At 37.7% G+C, this 19,502-nt stretch overlaps 1 protein-coding gene across 27 annotated transcripts in view; it reads right to left on the bottom strand.

Moving 5' to 3' along the window:
- Positions 1-19,292, bottom strand: part of LOC117435503 (CLIP-associating protein 2-like) — a 147,442-nt gene extending 128,150 nt beyond the window's left edge. For 17 of the 27 annotated variants that reach the window (XM_034058724.3, XM_034058728.3, XM_034058731.3 and 14 more), the window contains exon 1: positions 18,456-19,291. In XM_034058724.3, coding sequence (XP_033914615.3) covers positions 18,456-18,659 — 204 coding nt within the window. In that variant the 5' untranslated portion in view covers positions 18,660-19,291. Of the gene's footprint in view, positions 1-18,455 lie in introns of all 27 variants that reach the window. The other 10 variants (XM_034058708.3, XM_034058719.3, XM_059012852.1 and 7 more) reach the window with 1 other exon arrangement.
- Between the last annotated feature and the right edge of the window lie 210 nt (positions 19,293-19,502).

The raw sequence follows: 19,502 nt of genomic DNA, 5'->3' as shown, positions 1-19,502 counted from the left end.
CTGCAACGAAGGGTACATTTTGACCTTCAAAAGGTTCGAAACACATTACCGAAGGAAGGTTCAAACCTTCAATGGTACTCATTTGCATCATTTACTGGTGACGTCACCATAGCTACTAGTTTATATGTGATTGAAAATCCTATTTTACATGTAATCCATATAAATGGAATAAAACAGGTCACATGTAGTTTAAATATACATTATATAGAACAGTAAATTATGTTTTTATAATTTAAATAAAAATAAAAATAGGCCTACAGGTTTATTTACACGTAATTGAGCCTGCTAGCGATCTATACAGTAATCTTGAATTGCAGCAGCACCAACTGCAGCGGACAAAGCTTTATTTAACAGTTACCGTTCCAAGGAGGTTATCAGTCACATTTTACTACTACTAAAAATATTAATACTAATAATAATAATATGAACTTACGCTTGTCAAGTGACCCCAGAGATTGGCTACACCTCCATGATACGAGTCGCTTGCACAGTTTGCATTCAGCTTTTTTTTGGTTGGCTGGGCATTTAACAAAAAAATCCCAAACAGCAGAGTGGTTTCGAGACACGCTATTCAGGGCTTTTCTGTCGAGATGGCGAATGAAGAAATTAAAAGGTTTGCCTCTGGATAACACGAGCTGGAGCGGGGAGGGGAGGACAGTGATCCGTTTTCAAAATTAAAATTACTAGTGTTAGCGTATATATATTGTATGTTTCAAACATAATCTACCATAGCACTTCTCTTACACCGCCTTGTGCACTAGGTATTCAGTACATATTTTACTGAAACAATACAGCCATTAGAGGTACGAGCCCACTGCTTTGGATACTCTACACTGCTCCAGTTGTACGTAATGTATAACAATGTGGTAGCGGATTTTATTAACTTTTTTTTTACGTAATATGCATTATACAAATCAAAAGATCAAATTTTGCATGCGAGTGACATTTAATGTGTGATTTATAGTAGTCACACGTTGTCAAACAGTTTCTGTTAATAGGAAGAGGAAAAAAAAAAAACACAGCGCGTGAACCCTGACCAATCTTCAAAAGGTTTAAAACAATCTTTGAATCCCTGGCTAGCGAACGAACCTTCAGACACAGCCCTATATAAAATTATATTTTTTTCTATAAAAAGAGTCTGTTATCACTGAGCTGACATACAAAGCAGCATCATTAGTGCCAGCATCACTGTAACTAGAAACCGTGACTTTCTTCCTTCAGGTTCTCAAATTTGAACACTTTTTTAAATGTATTACTACAAAATACTCTAAACCAAGCGAGTACTCTCTGTATGCAAAGTATACTTTGGGTTGGAAATGTTAATTGATTTTGTAGGTTAAAAGGTTAAAAGCACCGAGAAATGGTGAAGGAGTGAAGCGTTCTGGCCTATCCACATAATGATACAAGTAAACTTTGTTCACACACCCACATTGTAACAGATTAATTCCCATTAAACCAGGTTACCTAACTTTCCTCTGCAAGTAAAGGTAAGCAAATTACCAAAGTGCCTCAGGGATCTGGGTAAATATTTACAAAGAAACAGGATGGAATATTTGCCTACAGTAATTCAGCAACTGGATAACTAGGGAAAAAACTACAGGTTCTAGGTGGCACAGTGGCTAATTGCATTATTGTGTAGTAGCTGGTCACCTCTGGAAGACATGACCAGTAAATCACTCCAATTGTCATACCACACTTCCACATATGAAAAAGGTCTATCTTGTTTACAGAAAGGTTTAACAAACTAAAGTTTTCACTTTTATCCCCCCCCCCCCAATAAAAAAAAAAAAAAAAATAGTAGTTAAATGCTCAAAATGAGATTGAACTAAAATTAAATATCAATGGTTCAGGGCAAGCTGTTCCTTTACTGTGACAACCATTGTGTTTAGTTTTAAAACAAAAACTACTATCAACAAGGTTATCATATTCCATTAAAATAATGTTTTGACACAACAAGGCCTTTAGCTGGCCATCTGGAGGAAAGGCGTTCTGTCTAGCCACAGATTCCCAGAGGTTTCATTTCCCCTACTAATCTGGTTAGGGGTTTTTTGTTTTTCTTCTCCCGAGTGCTAACGGATCACACTGGCACCAAAGCTAGCGAGCATAGGTGGGCTGAAAGGCCTTTTCCCATTTAATTTCTGATGTTCTTATGACACTAAAAAAGTAAACACATTTTGAGGCCTTGTGATTTTATAAACTGTAAAACAAGATAAAGCAATACTGGTGGACAAACTACAGTAGATTAGTTTTTGTCAAACCAGTGGTTTTTAGGGACAATGTACCCCAAAAACCAAACATTCTAGGCTAATGTTCCCTCATTACTGGGCATAAACACTAGTGTCCAAGCTGCCAACAAGTTAGGAATGTGCTGGGCTTCACAATGCAGAGCGGCACAACACCGATGGGCAATTTTGCTGTGCAATACCGCTAGTCCCAAACCAGGCACACATGCATGTGACTTTCAGCTGTAAAATACTGTAGAAAAATTGAATGGTAGTTGTCAGTACCACACAGTAGGCTATGTACTCGATTATATTAATGCACATATGGCCAAAAGTTTAGCATCACCGAGATTCAGACATAATAAATACAAATAAACTATATTAACATAAATTTAGATATTTTAGTTAACATCATGTAATCAAAGAAACAAAATGATATTGCAAAAGTCTACCAGAAATCAGTATTTTATGTTGGATTTCGAAATGTCACAATGGAAAATGACAATGCGATATGTAATTCACTATGTTAACGCAACATTATTCAGCAGGTTTCATTCGACTTTATGAAGCAAAATTAGTTAATTCTCAGGGCTGTGCAATTCATATCGCCCGACGCCCGGGACAACAAGATTTGTGTGAAGGACAACAAGTTTTGCAGTTATACTTTTCCCGTCGGACAAGTAATTTTATTTATTTTTCCTATTTCGTTCTGTTGGTAGAAAGACATATTTTGAGAGAGCCACAAGTTTCTGAAAACTGAATTGAGGAAGTCTAACACCTACACACAAACATTTTAAAAGTGTTCACGTCCCACCCCTATCACTTCTGATTACCTAGATGTGGGACAAACTGTTCTTCTGTTGATTACAAAGAAACCCAGACATGGCTACCAAGAGCGCCTCTGGCAACACACAGACTAATCTTAAAAGGTATTAAATAAGTGATACTGCTTTCTTGATACATGTTAAAATGCAATCTAGTAAAGCAAAAAAAAAAAAAAAAATACCCACACATAACACCACCACCAGTCACTAAGGTATTAGTGGATTAGAAAAAATCATGCTGTGTAAATTTATAAAATAATTTCTCAGTCTACTTTGAGGTCAAGCATGTACTTGTTGGGATATTTACTGTTTAGAAGCATTTCAAGACAAACTTTCCCTGGCAAATTTAGTGATTTTTTTCTTTCGATTTTAGTGTTACTAACCTAGTTTACCATTTACCATATTTACATATTTTTTTATATTCAACCCATTCATGCCTACATTTTTATAATTAAGTTTCCCTTGGTGTACTTGTGCACAGATGTGACTTATGAACATTTCAAGTTTTTTTTTTTTTTTTTTTTTTAAAGTTAGCCTTGGCTATTTTCAAGAAATGTTTTTTCTGTGTCTCATATATGGGACGCCGGGCACTAATGGATACATATTTTAGTATGCTATACATCTTAATAAGAACAATGAATATCTTCCTAGTAGTAATAAACCACAATATTATATATAAAGAACGCTTTGTCAACAGACATTGAAAACAAACTGGGGACCACCTTGACACCACTTTGCCAATCAATGTTGGTGGAAAGGCTTGAAAACAGTCAATGTGCAGTCCAACGTGACATTTACAACACACAAATGTAGCTTTCTTGCCACAATGAGCACAACTCTGCATCTGATTTCTTTGTGGGTAGTGACCTTGCTCATCCTGTCGCACAGCTTCTCCTCTCTTTGGCGTCTTGCAGCGAGTGGCCGATCGCTGCCAGGAGCATTCCGTGCCTCAGCTGAATACTTTAGCCTGTACACATTTATCACCTCTCATCGAAAAGCCAGCAGGTCCAGGGATCTATCCTTGTGCCCTACAGAGTTCCTATACAGGAGCCATGCATTCTGTATGACATCAGGAATGAACATAAAAGGGTACCCACTACTTCTTTGAGCAGATGGAAATTCTGTAGTAGCTAATGTTTTGGTCCGTCCTATCAACTCCACCCATGTACTTGTTGCACCTGTGGCTCATCAACTTCAAATCACCTTCTTCTTAGCCTAAGAGTAGCACCATAGTGACCACGCTATTATCATTCCATTGTGTTACCATCACTCGATTGGTAGAATTGTAGTGGTAGTCCGCACTTCCAAGGACTTTGACACTGACTTTTTATCTAAAACAGGACAATCCTGCACCCTGCTAGCTCTCAGTGTGCCAGTAGCTCCTATTCCTTTGACACCCAAGTACTGCAGCAGAAGAAGTGATGTAAACAGACTGTCAGATGTCAGCTGGAATGTCACAGTCCTGTCACCACAGAGCCACCCAGGCCAAGTTCAGGTAATGTAACAATGTGGTATCCAAGGGGAGTATTCAGACGCCACAGCTTTTAACCAAACTTGATTGGTTTGCATTTCATGAACTGCTTAGCTGAGTGCTTCCCATAATAGGGAATCATGGCTTCATCTACACAAAGATTTTGCTTGAATTGGAAGGCCTTGAGGAATCTCTTATTCATCATTTCATAGAATGGCCTTATCTTACCAAGCTTGTCTCCAGCAGGCAGTCTGCTGTTATCAGCAAGGTGCAAATATCTGAGGATCTCTTCAAATCTGTCAAGTTTCATCAATTGGGAGACTGCAACATTACATGCATCCTTACCTTTGTAAGATGAATAACTTGCTTTGGTCGCACAGGTATTGCACCACTTCATCAAAAAATTGCTCAAACCAAAAGGCGTGGTGCCCAGTCTGCACTACCATCATCAGGTGGAGTGATACAAATGTCAGCCTCAAACTCCACTGATTCTATCATACTAACAACTTCATGGGCACTGTACTTTCTTTGACTGTGCCATCTGAACTGTGAATAAAGTACGAAAGAAGTAAATAGGTCAGACAAGTTGAATAAGAGCACTGATTTCATTGATTCTATTCCCTGGTACATGGATAATCAACAATATAAAGGGTCTTGAACCAGACATAGCAAGTACCGCACCAGACAAAACAACTATAACATCATCAGAACTATGTGTTATCACTAAAAAAAACCTGTATGCACCTGTGCCTAGCGTCCCATATATGGGATACTACAAAAACAATGTTCAATTTAGACAATATGCAAATAATTGTTATAAAATGGTTATGTACAGCTAAGGCACATACTAAAATCAGCAGGCTTGTAACAAAGAATTATTTATCGATTGGGACACCACGATAACAAATCGATAATATTTTAATGAAATCAAACATTCCATGAAATTAAAAAACGTGTCTTGTATATATTAATTTACTGTCAAGAACGTAATCTGTGTTGTTGCTTCTAAAAGTTACTGAGAATATGCGTCTGTGAACAAATACAGGATGGATGATGCAGAGATCAAGAGTAACCTGCTTTGTTAAATGTATTTTATACATATTTTGTTTTAAATCAGTCCCAACTGTAGCCTCTGTCTTGAGCGAAACTAAGAATATTTAACATTACTACGTTGTCACGTGCCGCTGTTTCAGAAATGTTTTAATTTTTACCTTTTCGTTTTTGATTGCTGTCTGTCTAAATGGCGCTGGATCGTAGCTTGATGTATGTGATCCAATGAAACATTGCAGGTTGTACAAAATAGTTTGCCACCAGTAGAATGCAAAATTGTCGTACAAGATCTGCTGCAGTAATAGTAGTTTGTTTTTTATAAATCACATCAGGAACCTGGACTGATACACATAACTTAATTGGATTTAAGTGCAGAGTGAAAGTACACAAAATAGACAGTTTCCGTTGCAGGAAAGGGTAGGCTACCTCTAATGTACTGTTTGGAAAAATGACAATATAGTTTTATTCACTGAAGATAACGCGAATTAAATGGCTATGCAAAGTCATATAAAGTTTTGATTAAAATATGACTGCAAAAAGTGAAATGCATCTCTGCAGCCGCGGCGCACTGGAAGGGACTGCTGCTTTCACTAGCAGAAGCTGGGCCACGTAATTCATAAGTTGTAACCAATAGCACATTTTTAAAAAAATGAGAGATTGAATTTTCCACGTGAATAGGCCATAATGTTAATGTAGTTTTCTCCTTTGGACAGTGGGGTTGATTTTGTTTTAAAACACCCACCAGATACAAAAAAATAAATAAAATCGGTGGATAACCAATAAAACACCGGAAAAACTGTAGAAATGGTTAATCTAGTCACGTTGACTTTACCCTTTTCACATTAAAAAAAATGAAACCTACTACAAAAATAATAATACATTTCCCAGTGCTGCTGGCAATGTCCCGCCTTCCTGACTTGCATCTATCATTGATTCGTTTTGAATACTTTAAACCCGCCCCAACTACCGAGTGACAGCACATTCCTACATTTCTATTGGAGACTCCGCTTGAGAGATTTAAAACAAGATTACAATCAGGATGGAGGCTTGTTAGCGGGATTTAAAGCTGCATTACAGTTAAGATATGGAGGACTTAAAACAGAATTGTGGCAAAATGTACAAAAATGCCTACACACAAAAACCCCAGAAGAATGCGCCCATGACCATAGAGATTTCATTGTGGAAGACAGCAAAGGAAAGAAGGTACAACTTAAATGTGCAAGTATTATCAAGTTACTATACATATTTTGACACAAAAATAAATAAAAAAAGACGCTCAAGCATTTTGGAAAGTAACCGAAAACACTAATTTCATACAGTATATCAAAAATGAAAGCCGGAAAAAAAAAAAAAAAAACGATTTACATAAAATTTGAAAATAGCTAAAAATAAGCACCGAAAAATACAATTAATAAAACCCGAAAAACAGAAGCCCTAATTATAATCCAATAAATCTAGTAGAGGATTAGCTTTTAAATCTTCCGTAAATAACTAGAAGAAATGTGGAGGGCTGTGATCCAAGGGTTGAATGATTTCTAAACATCGCAGGGATGGAAATAAGATTTCTATTGCATAGCCGTTTAATCCATTCCTGAATTTACTGAGTTTAATAAGACACATATGAGCTTGTTACTTCTACACTGTGGCTAAATCAAGCTCATATTCACTAATTTCCATCCCTGCATCAAGTAAAATGCATGAAAACACATGTGGTCTGTATCAATGATATGCTCAGAGATTGAAACAAAGTGACAGTGAAGCAGTTTCTGCTGTACACACATGCACAGTAGTAATGTAAGAAACTCAAAACAAGCCAAACTACTGCCAGATGATGATCCATTAAAAACAGAAATAACCATGTCTGCAGTAGTTAAAAATGCAGAGGGACTGGTGGCACGATGCAGGTATGTGTGGAAACATATTTTAGTGTTCTAATGTATAGTAGGACATGACATTTATACAGTGCTGTGGCAGGAACAATGGGCTTTACAAAGTAAATGATGTGGAAATTCAACCTCATGAGAACTTCTTTGTTTCTGTAAAAAGTTATTGCTGGAGTAATGGGGGTGGGGGGGATGCAGGTATACTCTTTAAAATTAACAATTCATTTCTGGACTAAAAAAATCTTGAATAGTTACATCAAGAACTTCTGAAGGTGTCATTTTGTTTTGGCCAGTGGTGTACAGTAAAATTATTTTTTGGCAGAGCAAGGAGTTAATTGATGCGAGTAAGAAAGAAAAGGAAAATAAATTAGATTATGATGAAAGAAAATGTGTGACTAATAAAGGGTTAAGACTTTGCAGACTTTGGAACCCATTCAAACTACGAGCAGTGGTAGAGATCAATTATTTAAATTATGTGCTGGCTTCAGGGACAGAGCTCGGATGTGTCAAAGAGAGAGAGAGCGTGACTCATAACAATAGCTTTGACTCTCCCTTGCCAATAACAGGACACAGAAAAAATACTTGAAACTGCAAGCACAAGTCAAAAAAGAAGTTAGAAAGGCCAAGAGAGAGATAGAAATGAACATTGCCAAGAGGGCTAAAACCAATTCCAAAGTTTTTCCAATAACAGCAAAAGAACATTCAAAAGGAGGAAGCAAAGGAGTCTAAGAGATACAAATGGCAACATCATAGATGAAGAGAAAAATTGCAAATTTATTAATGATTACTTTTCACTTAAAATAAACAAATCCCCTGTGCTGGATGAGATCCTCCCAATAGTACTCAAAGAAATGAAAGAAGTTATTTACAAACCGCTAACCAAGATCATGCAACAGTCTCTTGAGACGGGCTGTACCGACAGACTGGAGAATTGCAAATGTAATATCGATCCACAAAAAAGGGAGACAAAAACAAACCAGGTAATTACAGACCAATGAGCCTGACTTCCATTATATGTAATAAGATCCAAAATGGAAAATTACCTATATGGTAACAGTATCCTGGGAGACAGTCAGCATGGTTTTAGGAAAAGGAGATCGTGTCTAACTAACCTGCTTGATTTATTTTGAGGATGCAACATCGACAATGGATAATTGCAAAGCATATGACATGGTTTATTTAGATTTCCAGAAAGCTTTTGACAAAGTCCCGCATGAAAGATTACTTCTCAAACTAAACACAGTAGGGATTCAAGGAAATGCATGCACATGGATTAGGGAGTGGTTAACATGTAGAAAACAGAAAGTACTGATTAGAAGAGAAACCTCAAAATGGAGCAAGGTAACCAGTGGAGTACCACAGGGATCAGTATTAGGTCCTCTGCTATTCCTAATCTACATTAATGATTTAGATTCTGGTATAGTAAGCAAACTCGTTAAATTTGCAGACGACACAAAAATAGGAGTGGCAAACACCGTTGCAGTAGCAAAGGTCATTCAAAATGAGCCAGACAGCATTCAACCATTTGTTCACTAAACTCGTTTTCAAGGAAATCGTGGTCCAAATCAAAACAAAAAGAAATCTGAAATAATTTCTGACATTTTAAATTTTTTTATAAAACATGTATCGGTGGTAGTATTGTTTGAATTACCGAATTACATCTCCGTCCTGAATTTCAGCAGATAAGCAATCTTCTTCATGAGAATCCCCTGAAGATGCTGACTGCTTAGCAAAAAATCAAAACAAAAAAAATACTTTGCTTAAAAAAAATCTGTAAGGGCATCCCTGTTAAACTAGTGTGGAAAATAACAAAAGCACAACGTTAAATTAGGTGACTGCAAAAATGAAAAGCGAGTTAAAAGTAGGATCGGAAATGAACAATTCACGTAATTTGTCAGCACTGTTTGAAATAAAATTAAAAGGGACCAGAATTGGGCTCAGGCAAGATACGAAGGTGAAAGCAAAGACTGTTTTGCAATTAACAGCGTTTTCAGAGTTTAATTATAAAACATCCATCCATCCATTATCTGTAACCGCTTAATCCTATAGAAGGCTGCAGTGAGCTGGAGCCGAAACCAGCATACACAGGGCACGAGGCAGGACTACACCCTAGATGGGATGCCAGTCCATCGCAGGGCAACCAAGGGCCAATTTAGAGAGGCCAATCCACATAGCCAGCATGTCTTTGGACTGTGGGAGAAAACCTGAGTACCTGGAGATTACCCACGCGGACGGGGAGAACATGCAAATTCCACACAGACAGACCCCTTATGCTTGAATCGGACCCAGGATGCTGGAGCTGTGAGGCAGCAACGCTAACCTCTGCGCCGCCCTTAATTATGAAACAGAATCAGCTAAATTTCTCACCCAATTAAAAATAAGACCTGAAAACTTCAAGCCCTACTTGTGTGTGTGTGTGTGTGTGTTCATATTTACTTTTTCTAAAATACTGGTTTTATTTCTTAGAAATATGGACCTCTGTTAATATGGGGCGGAACACATTATTTTAAAATAAAATGCAGTACATGGTGGGATACCATCGTATTAAATTTCCAACGTTCATTGCGCTGCTAGGGACTGTAACCAAACTTTTCTAATAGCAGCGTGTGCACGCATTACACCTGACTAAACATGAAATGGTACTTCAGTGTGGACGCTAAAGTTTGAGCTGGATTAATTAAAACGTTTGAGTACGGTTCTCTAGATTGGTTATGTAGTGTGGACAGGGCCTAAAAGTAAATAAACTTAATATTGCTGGCAAAGCCAAATATGAGGCTTATTGCTGCCACCTACAGGCCTGGAGTGTACCTTAATCAATGCTGTTACCGTTATATTGCAGAATTTTTTTTTAAACAAGCAAGTATTTTACATTACTATCATTTTACACACAGTAACATATTTAACTCTGGCAACAAAGTTATATCTTGCTAGTAATTGGGGACAACGAACTAGCTTCAGAAATCAGGTCCAAAGGATATTTTAGTAGACAAAATAGGACAGTGGAACACAGCAACCTTAATACAATCAGGAATACAGTACATGTAAGGTCACTGAGAATACAACACAGTCTTATTTACCATGGTGCAGGCCATTCATTACCTATATTTATTTCTTAGCAGACGCTCTTATCCAGGGCAACTTGCAATTGTTACAAGATATCACATTATTTTTACATACAATTACATTATTTTTACATACAATTATCCATTTATACTTTTTTTTTTTTTTTAACTGGAGTAATCTAGGTAAAGGTAGCTTGCTCAAGGGTACTGCAGCAGTGTCCCCCACCTGGGATTGAACCCACAACCCTCCGGTCAAGAGTCCAGAGCCCTAAACACTACTCCACACTGTGGGCTGGTTTATTTTACATTCTCATGCCAATGAATAAATATTACCACAATTCTTTCTCTCTTTTTTTTTTTTTTTTTTTAAAGCCAAGACATTCAATTAGACTCTAGTTGGCTCAATGCTGGCATTATAAGGAGGAAAACTTTATTATATTACAACAGTTCAGAAAACAAGATGTCCAGCACTGTTGTGAGAATCCTATTTACTGTCTTCCACTGACACTGTAGTTCAGTCAACAAATATTAAACACTTTGATAAAAAAAGATGTGTTGACTGACTCATCGTTAAACAGGTTTACGGCTGTGTGTCACCAGATTATAATTTAAATAGCGCCCCTTTCAATGTATACGCATAATGAATCTTCCCAATTCTTTCTTTGCTAATTCTGTCTTGTTATTTGCAAAATTTAATGAGAGGTGTGTCTTCAGACAGAATGTCTTTATGAAACAGGGGTGTGCAATTCGTATCGCCCGACGCCTAGGACAACAGGTTTTGCTGTTATACTTTGCTGTTATACTCCGGTATATTTTTAGAGAGCCACGCAAGTTTCTGAAAACTGAATTGCGGAAATCTAGCACTTGCACGCAAACATTTTAAAAAGTGTTTTTTGTAAATTAGCAAAGAAGTGATGTGGCTTTCTTAATGCATGAACCTGACCTTTAAATGCTAGTAAATCTAGTAAAGTTACAACTACAAAAAAATATACCATAGCCTCTAAGGCATTAGCGGATTAGAAGAAATCGTGTTATGTAATTTTTATAAAATTATTTGAGTCAACTTTGTGGTCAAGCGTGTACAGTAGGATGTTTAAATTTAAAAAAAAAAAAACACAACCACACATTAAGCTAGGTTTACTGTTTAGAAGCATTTCAAGACAAACTTTCCCTGGCAAAAAATGTAATGATTTGTTTCTTTTGGTTTTTAGTGTTGCTAACCTATTTTGCCATTTACCATATTTACATTTACTTTTTTTTTTTTTTTTCTGGGGGGTAAAATATTGGATGAGGAAAAACAGCTGTACAATGTAGCTGACAGAGATTGAGTGACTCCAAGTCAACAATCTCCTTCCCGACCTGTGAGGGTGCCGTATAATAGGAACAGTGTGCCCCGGACTGGATGGTTTGACAGTTCATTCCAGGGTCAGTTGGAAGTCGGTCATCCAGGAAGGGGGCAGGGCCACAGTACCAGAAGTCATCGCCTTAATGCGGTAGGCGATGTATCAGTCATGGATACGTGATTGCACTCACTACCGAAGGGGGCGTGACTGAGGCTATATCAGGGGATGTGGCCGAGCAATCTGTTCCTTTGTTATGATGACGGACGGACCTGTAAAAGGAGTACAGACATAAAATAACCATGAGTGTTTCGTGTTTTGTTGTTCTAACTGTCCTTTTTTGTCATTGTTAGATGGCTAACTCTAGGCGGGAGCTGTCGCTAAAGGCCAGCACCAAACCCGGACTACACTGCACCACTGTTTCACAATTGTTGTATAGCACCATCTGCACAAAGAGCACTCACTGTTTGGATAAGTGATCGTGTCTGGGTTGTGTGTTATTACTGCATTATTATTTCGGGACTGAACCCTGTGGTTTAACTGAGCGATACACGTAGGTGTGTGGAGCCAGTTATTTACCAGCAAATAGATCAGTTTAATCATGAACTGTGTTGTTTCAAATCATTCCTGAGCACTGCAAACCACTTTGCCACAACTGTTTTAAAAAAAAAAAAGTATGTAATAGAAATAAACAAAAGAAAAAACATATTTTGTCTTTGCAGAATTCGATGGAGCCTTCTGTAAATATTGCATGCATGTTGGTAGAAGAACAGTACAAAATGCAGAGAAACCTGACTTGTTATACACAAGTCCTTTAAAAATCTGGGAGTCAGCAGTTACAAAACTGAAAGAACGTCAAGAAAATTCAGAATTCCACAAAGCAGCAGTAATAGTTTGCAATGATTCTGTACCTGTGACGAAACAAATGAAAACACCTGTACATCAGGAGTTGGATTCAGCTTACAGAGCATGAGTGAGGGGAAAAAAAAAAAAAAAAAAACAGGCAAAATTTATATTTGAATAACTCCAAGTATTGATTATTACAGTTGTACTTCATATGTTACTTAAATTTACAAGCAAATATTATTCCAAACTGCACTGAAAAGGAACATGTCCTCAAAGTATGGTATACATTTGTTGATGAGATGAGGTCACAGGGAACCTTTTGTGTATCTTGAATTTATCGAACCCGTCATCCTGATATGCCCGTTAATCACTAATTGATTGTGTTCACTGTTAAATAAAACCAAAATCCTACAAGTTATATTCTACTTTGTGTGTGTATTGTGCATCAGGGAGGGAGCAAGTAGATTTTTCTAGCATTTGGTCCCCTGTGAAACAAGCGGTGTGTAGTATACTGACTGTATCCTTTACACAGCAGGGGTGGACAAATCACTACTATGTGTGGTCTACTGATGGGCTACCAAAAGGTAAACTATGGTAGCCCACCACAAATTTTGGTAGACCACATTTTTTAGTAGATAAACATTTCCATTTAACGCTACGCGCCATAAAAAAAAATGCAATACAACTGTAAGGTGGTAAGGTTCAGAAAATAAATCCTACATCACTTCTGAGGGCCACTAACAAAATATGTTTTGTGTTTTTTACCATATATAAACCAGATACTGCCAAAATTTCCTAACAACCTAGTTTCTGTTAATATTTCTACCAAACAATAACAAGCTAATAATAGTTTCCTTTATATAAAATGAAGGGAATTATGTTTGACCGCATCATTTGCATTATTTTCACAGACTTTATCAGTCCTGGGGACGCACAGTCTGGGTTTTTGATCCAACCAATATCTCATCATTAGTTTTCAAATATTTCAAAACAATCACTTTCTGGGTTCCACATGGGAATTATGATGCACTTGTAGTAGTAGTAGTAGTAGTGTTGTTTTTATTTTTCCTCACCTGTGCCATTTATAGAACCTAGCCCCACCTTTTACCAGTCTTCATTAGCTAAACAATTTTGTACCGTTTACTTTTATATTTTTAAATAATTCATAAAAATATCTATAAAACACAAATATAAAAAATGATTAGTTAATTTTTTCTTTACCCTGTGCACTCGCACTCACAGTATCCACTGCGCATTATCAGTAACTAAACTCTGCAAGTGTTGCATTTGTTTTCAAGACGTATTATTATTATACAATCAATATACAGTAGTACCATACAAATAAACTTGGTGGCCTAAATGTGTACACAGAATATAAACATGAGCAAAGCTTTCTGCTGACTTAATAAAAACAATAATGTCAGGGTATAGATCTAAAATAGTACAAATGCATTGCACACTTTATAAAGACATTACCATGTGAGGGGGCTCCCTCACAATACTTGTTCAGTTGGAAATAAAAAAATAAAATAACGCACCTTTATTAACTTTGTACTGTGCTCGAGCTGCAGTGTCCCTGCACCTCGGTAACATTGTGATAGCCACTGAGGGTACAGTGTTGAATGGCATGAACCAATGACGATTGGGTTCGCTGGTTACTATAGCTACCGCTTCAACTTAGTAGGCGTGTACTAAATGGGAAGTAAACTGAGCTGTTTTATCAGTCTGTCTGTACAAAGTAACCAAATATATTCTATATAGAAGATCTTTGAAGTAACTGCTTAAGAAAAAAACAATCTTTAGAAGCCACTGGTAGTCCCGCAGGCTTTACAGTTACAGTTCGGTAGTCCGGACCCAATTTTTGGTAGTCCCGGGCAACACCTATTTGTCTGTCCCTGCACAGTGAAGCAAATAATTTCCTTTAAGGAATGTATAGCTAGAAAAATAGCTTTGAGCTTGTTTCTTCATAATCAGATAATACAATTTAAGAAATGGTCATGGTTTAACATTGCTAATTATAGCTTTATTAAGTGCAGGTAGAGTGGAAAGAAATAAACTAAACAATTAAATCTGAATAGTGCAAATATTGTAGCCTGCCAAAGTAATAGAAAATACATTCCAACATTCCAATAGTTTAACATTACTACCTAATTACAGCTAGCCAGGAGGCTGTGTGGTCCGGTGGTTAAAGAAAAGGGCTTGTAACCAGGAGGTCACCGGTTCAAATTCCACCTCAGCCACTGACTCATTGTGTGACCCTGAGCAAGTCACTTAACCTCCTTGTGCTCCGTCTTTTGGGCGAGACGTTGTAAGTGACTCTGCAGCTGAGGCATACTTCACACAACCCTGGTCTCTATAAGTAGCCTTGGATAAAGGCGTCTGCTAAATAAACAAATATGTTTTTGTGACAAATTAGCTATTAAGATTTAAAATATTGAGTACGTTGATATGTTAAATTATTAACTAAAAGTTATTAATCAAACTGATAAATATTTTTACATACCGGTAATTGATTTATTAAAATGTTTGGATATACTGCTATTTTATTGATTACTGGCTCGTTCACAGTCGTCTTACAATAACGCTAGAATATGTTTTGTTGGAAAATAGTAATAAAAAACGTTTTTTGAGGGACTCCCGAGTGGCACATCCAGTAAAGGCGCTCCGCGCAGAGTGCAGGATGTGCCCTATAGTCTGGACGTCGCGAGTCCGAGTCCAGGCAATTCCTTTGCTGACTGAGGACGGGAGCTTCCAGGGTGCGGCGCTCAATTGTGTCTGGCCGGGCGCCAGCGGGCTTGCATGCAAGCTGCCCAGGGCTGCGTTGTTCTCCAACGCTGTAGCTCTGAGGTTGCTGCATGGTGAGTCCGCAGTGTGAAAAAAAAGCGGTCGGCTGACGGCACCCGCTTCAGAGGACAGTGTGTGTTCGACTTTGCCCTCCCGAGTCAGCGCAGAGGTGGTAGCGGTGAGCTGAGCCTAAAAATAATTGGCCATTCCAAATTGGGAGAAAGATAATAAAAATAATTGGCAACGACTAAATTTAGGGGGTGTTGCAAGCCAACTGAATGTGATTTTGCAGAGTAGTGGTGAAAAAAGTAACTTCTGCAAGGCTCTAGTTTCACTCTGTATTGTGCGTGTTCGTCTTTCTTGTGCATGACAATCCAGCGTGAGAGACAACGGCAGGACGTAGTTAAACAGTTTAAGTTATGTTTTTGTGCACATTGTACTGGTTTTACTCAAAGGTGATTCCTGTTCAGGTATTTATGAATGGGAATAATATGAGACATGCACTTCTTTCTTGTTTGATGACCAAGAAAAATAACTGCATTTCTAAAATCTTCAATTATACAAATGGTGCCAAATTTAAAGGTTTGATAAAAACGTCAGTTTAGTTTTTGCAATTTATTTTGTTTACAAAATTTAAAGTGTTTCAATTTTTGTTTATTTTCACTCAGTGCATATTCTATGTGATTTCCATATTTCACAATATTTATTCAAATGAATAAAAGGACAGTTTAGATTAGGTTTATTTATAATGTTTAAACACTGAAAATGTTTTAATTTGACACTTTTCCCCAAGAAGTGCTAATAGTGGGCCGCAGTGCCTAATGCAGCTGAACAGGTGGGCCTCCGGTAAAAAGTTTGCGAACCCCTGATGTAGTGGATAATTGTTCGAGAAGTAAATCAGAAGTGAGGAATTATTTTGGAATCATAGCGAATGAAAATAATGAACATGTGACTGGATTCGTTGCTTGTAAAACCTGTCATGTTTTTGTGAAAGACGAAAGGAAGGAGACAGGTATTTTATAGTAAAGCAAGTAGAGACAGTTAATGTTACAATGTTAAAATATGTCCAGACCACTAGAGAAAGCTGCCACACTGTATAGCCTATTGTATAAAGTCAATCTGTGGATAATAGTATAGATATGTGAGTGAGCGTGAGAGAGTCAGTTGACGCAGCCAGTAGGTAAAGGGCACACACTTGCTGATTCGGGCCGGGTCGCGGGTAAGACGACGGTGTTGCAGCGGGTTGGGGGTCCGGGTCGGAAGCGGGTCGTAATTACATATGTCGTGTTGAACACACACAATATGGACAAATAAAACAGTGTAAAGCACTTTAGAAGAGACACCTTATTCGCCATTATTTTTATAATAAATCAATATATACATAAATAAATAAATAAATAATACAATCTACGTGTTTACATGTCTCCCAATAAATTATCCGACATTTCATTAAAGGAACAATGCCACGGAACCAGACGCCCTGCTGGTAAGTTTTGTAAACTGGGAACTATTATATCCAAAAGCGGTTTATCAGAAGTGTGAACGCTGTAATAATACCAAACTACATTTTTTGTGTATCCTCCAATATCCCAAAATGCTTTGTGATATGTTTGGCTAAATACTCAGAACAGGCGCCTGAAGGACTTGCCATCAGTGAACACTCCGCACTAGGTATTCATTTTTATGCTTAAATAAAAAAAAACCAACATCTGTCCAGACATCTGGCAAACTAGTGGGGAAACAACAAAAGCACAACGTTAAAATTAGGCGAATGCAAAAATGAAATGAGAGACAAAAGTAGGATCGTGGATGAACAATTCACTTCATTTGTCAGCTCTGTTGGAAATAAAATTAAGGGTACCACAATTAAGCTCAGGCAAGACGATGGTAAAATCAAACTGTTTTCTAATTAACAGAGTTTAAATTAAACAGAAATCAGCTCAATTTGTTTAAAAGGGACGTAACCCGAAAACGTCAAGCCCTACTTGTGTGTGTTCGCATTTGTTTTATTTATTTTTAGCAATATGGACCTCTTAATATGTGTCACAATACATTTAAAATAAAAGCCAGTGCATGGTGGGATACTATCGTATTCATTTCCACTGTTTATTGCGCTGCTAGGAACTGTAACCAAACTATTTTAATAGTGTGTGTACACATTAAGCCCAAGCTAAACATTTACCTGTACATCAGTGTGGACGCTTACTAATTAGATCAGTTTTGAGTGGGGTTCTTGAGATCGGTTATGTAGTGCGGACAGGGTCTTAGAAACAGTGTTTTTGGTCCCCTTTACAATTTAAAGTTGCTGGTTCCTCCAACAGCTTTTCGCAAGGGTCATATGTTTCGTAATACAGTAGTATTTCTTCCAAAAATCATTTGACTTAAATGTGTGACAAAGAAAGGTTTTAAAAGGTAAAGCTTAAGAACCAACCAAGCGGTTCAAAAGGTTTGATACTGAAAAATGACAGCCATCTGGCAGACACATTGGTGTCATTACTTAAGTCCCACGATTACACATTTTATAAGGTTAATATTTGGCCTATATATTAATTGTGGGTGGGCATGGGTAATTAAGGTTTGAAAAACGCCTTGACACTGCAGAAGGATGCATGACCAGGTGTGTATTTGGGAGACCGTGATTCTTTCAGTCCTGTAATTGTTTTTTTTTTATTATTTATTTAAAAGTTTATAAACATTAGAGCAAAGTCACTGTATTGAAGAAATAAATAAAAATAATAAAATGAGATGGCGAATAACCGCCCCCCGCCAACAACAGAAACAGAGGAACGCGCTGTGTGGTACTGCTATCACTGCCAAGCTGCCCCAGCATGCAAGAAAACTGTACAATATTATTCTCAATCACGATGCCGGTCCTACTACAGAAACTCGCTACTGTTATAAGTTCTAAAACCGAACAAAAAAAGACAATAACCTCCCTCTGCATGCTTTGCGCCGTGAACTTCGCGTCCTCACCTTAAAATTGCTGGAGTTTACCCAGCCCGCTAACTCATCTATGGTCGCATCCAGTTGTGGTCGGTCCTGCTCCACATCAGAAGACCTTTGCGGGTCATTGAGGTAGTCGATTAGCTCTTGGCCAACCTGGAGCCGCCGGGTCACGTCCTTTTGCAAGACTTGCTGGTAAAAGTATTCCATGTTGTTGTAACACTCATCCATCATTGTTGGTTTAATTTAAAACGAGTCACCAATTTGTATTCTAAGTCCACACAGTAAAACAGACCATTGACTCTCCAGTAGTCCTGTTACCCTGTCGTTGTACTGCTGTTAAGCAGCTTTTAGAAGTTGTTTTAAACCTTGTGTGGGGGGGTTGCTCACACCGGTGACAGATTTTCTTTTACTCGTTTTCCCAAAAATCAGATTTTCATACACCCAAATTAATGTGTCACTATTCGGCTAACCAAGGTAGCCCAGATGGTTTAAAGTTGCCTCCCTTCTCTTCGGTGATCCTCAGGGTTTCCTGCTACCACAGTCCTCCTCTTGACCAAATCGTGTCACAGCCCTTGATCAGATAGAAATGTTCTATCGTTATTTCTCCGTCCATAGCAGGCTTGGCGCCTCCATTTCATTTTAACAAACCAACTCAAAAAAGTTAATTGTTGTTATTTTTTTAGGTTCAGTTAACGAAAACTCTCATTTATATTTCCAAGCCCGGTTCTTACTAACCTCCTTTGACTCTTGATTGCTCTTTACCCTAGAATAACACACATACCACTACTGCTCTTTAATTCTCCAATCTCCCAGCTACACAACAGTGTCAGCTAGGCCTTGAGGGGGTCTCTTTCAATACTGCACAGCTGCCCCGTGAACTGCCCAAACTCACTTCCGAGAACATAAACATTTTCATATAAAACAATAATAATACAAACCATTGGGATGATACTGTTCCTTACATATATTTTAACCAAGTCTAAAGAAAAATAAATCAGTTTTACAGCATAAATTATTTTTGTTTACTATTCAGGCACTATTTTCCCCCAGCACCAAAACAAGGACCTTTATTTT

Source organism: Acipenser ruthenus, chromosome 3 (genome assembly GCF_902713425.1).
Source record: "Acipenser ruthenus chromosome 3, fAciRut3.2 maternal haplotype, whole genome shotgun sequence".
NCBI lineage: Eukaryota > Metazoa > Chordata > Actinopteri > Acipenseriformes > Acipenseridae > Acipenser > Acipenser ruthenus.
This window is presented reverse-complemented; position numbering and strand designations above follow the sequence as displayed.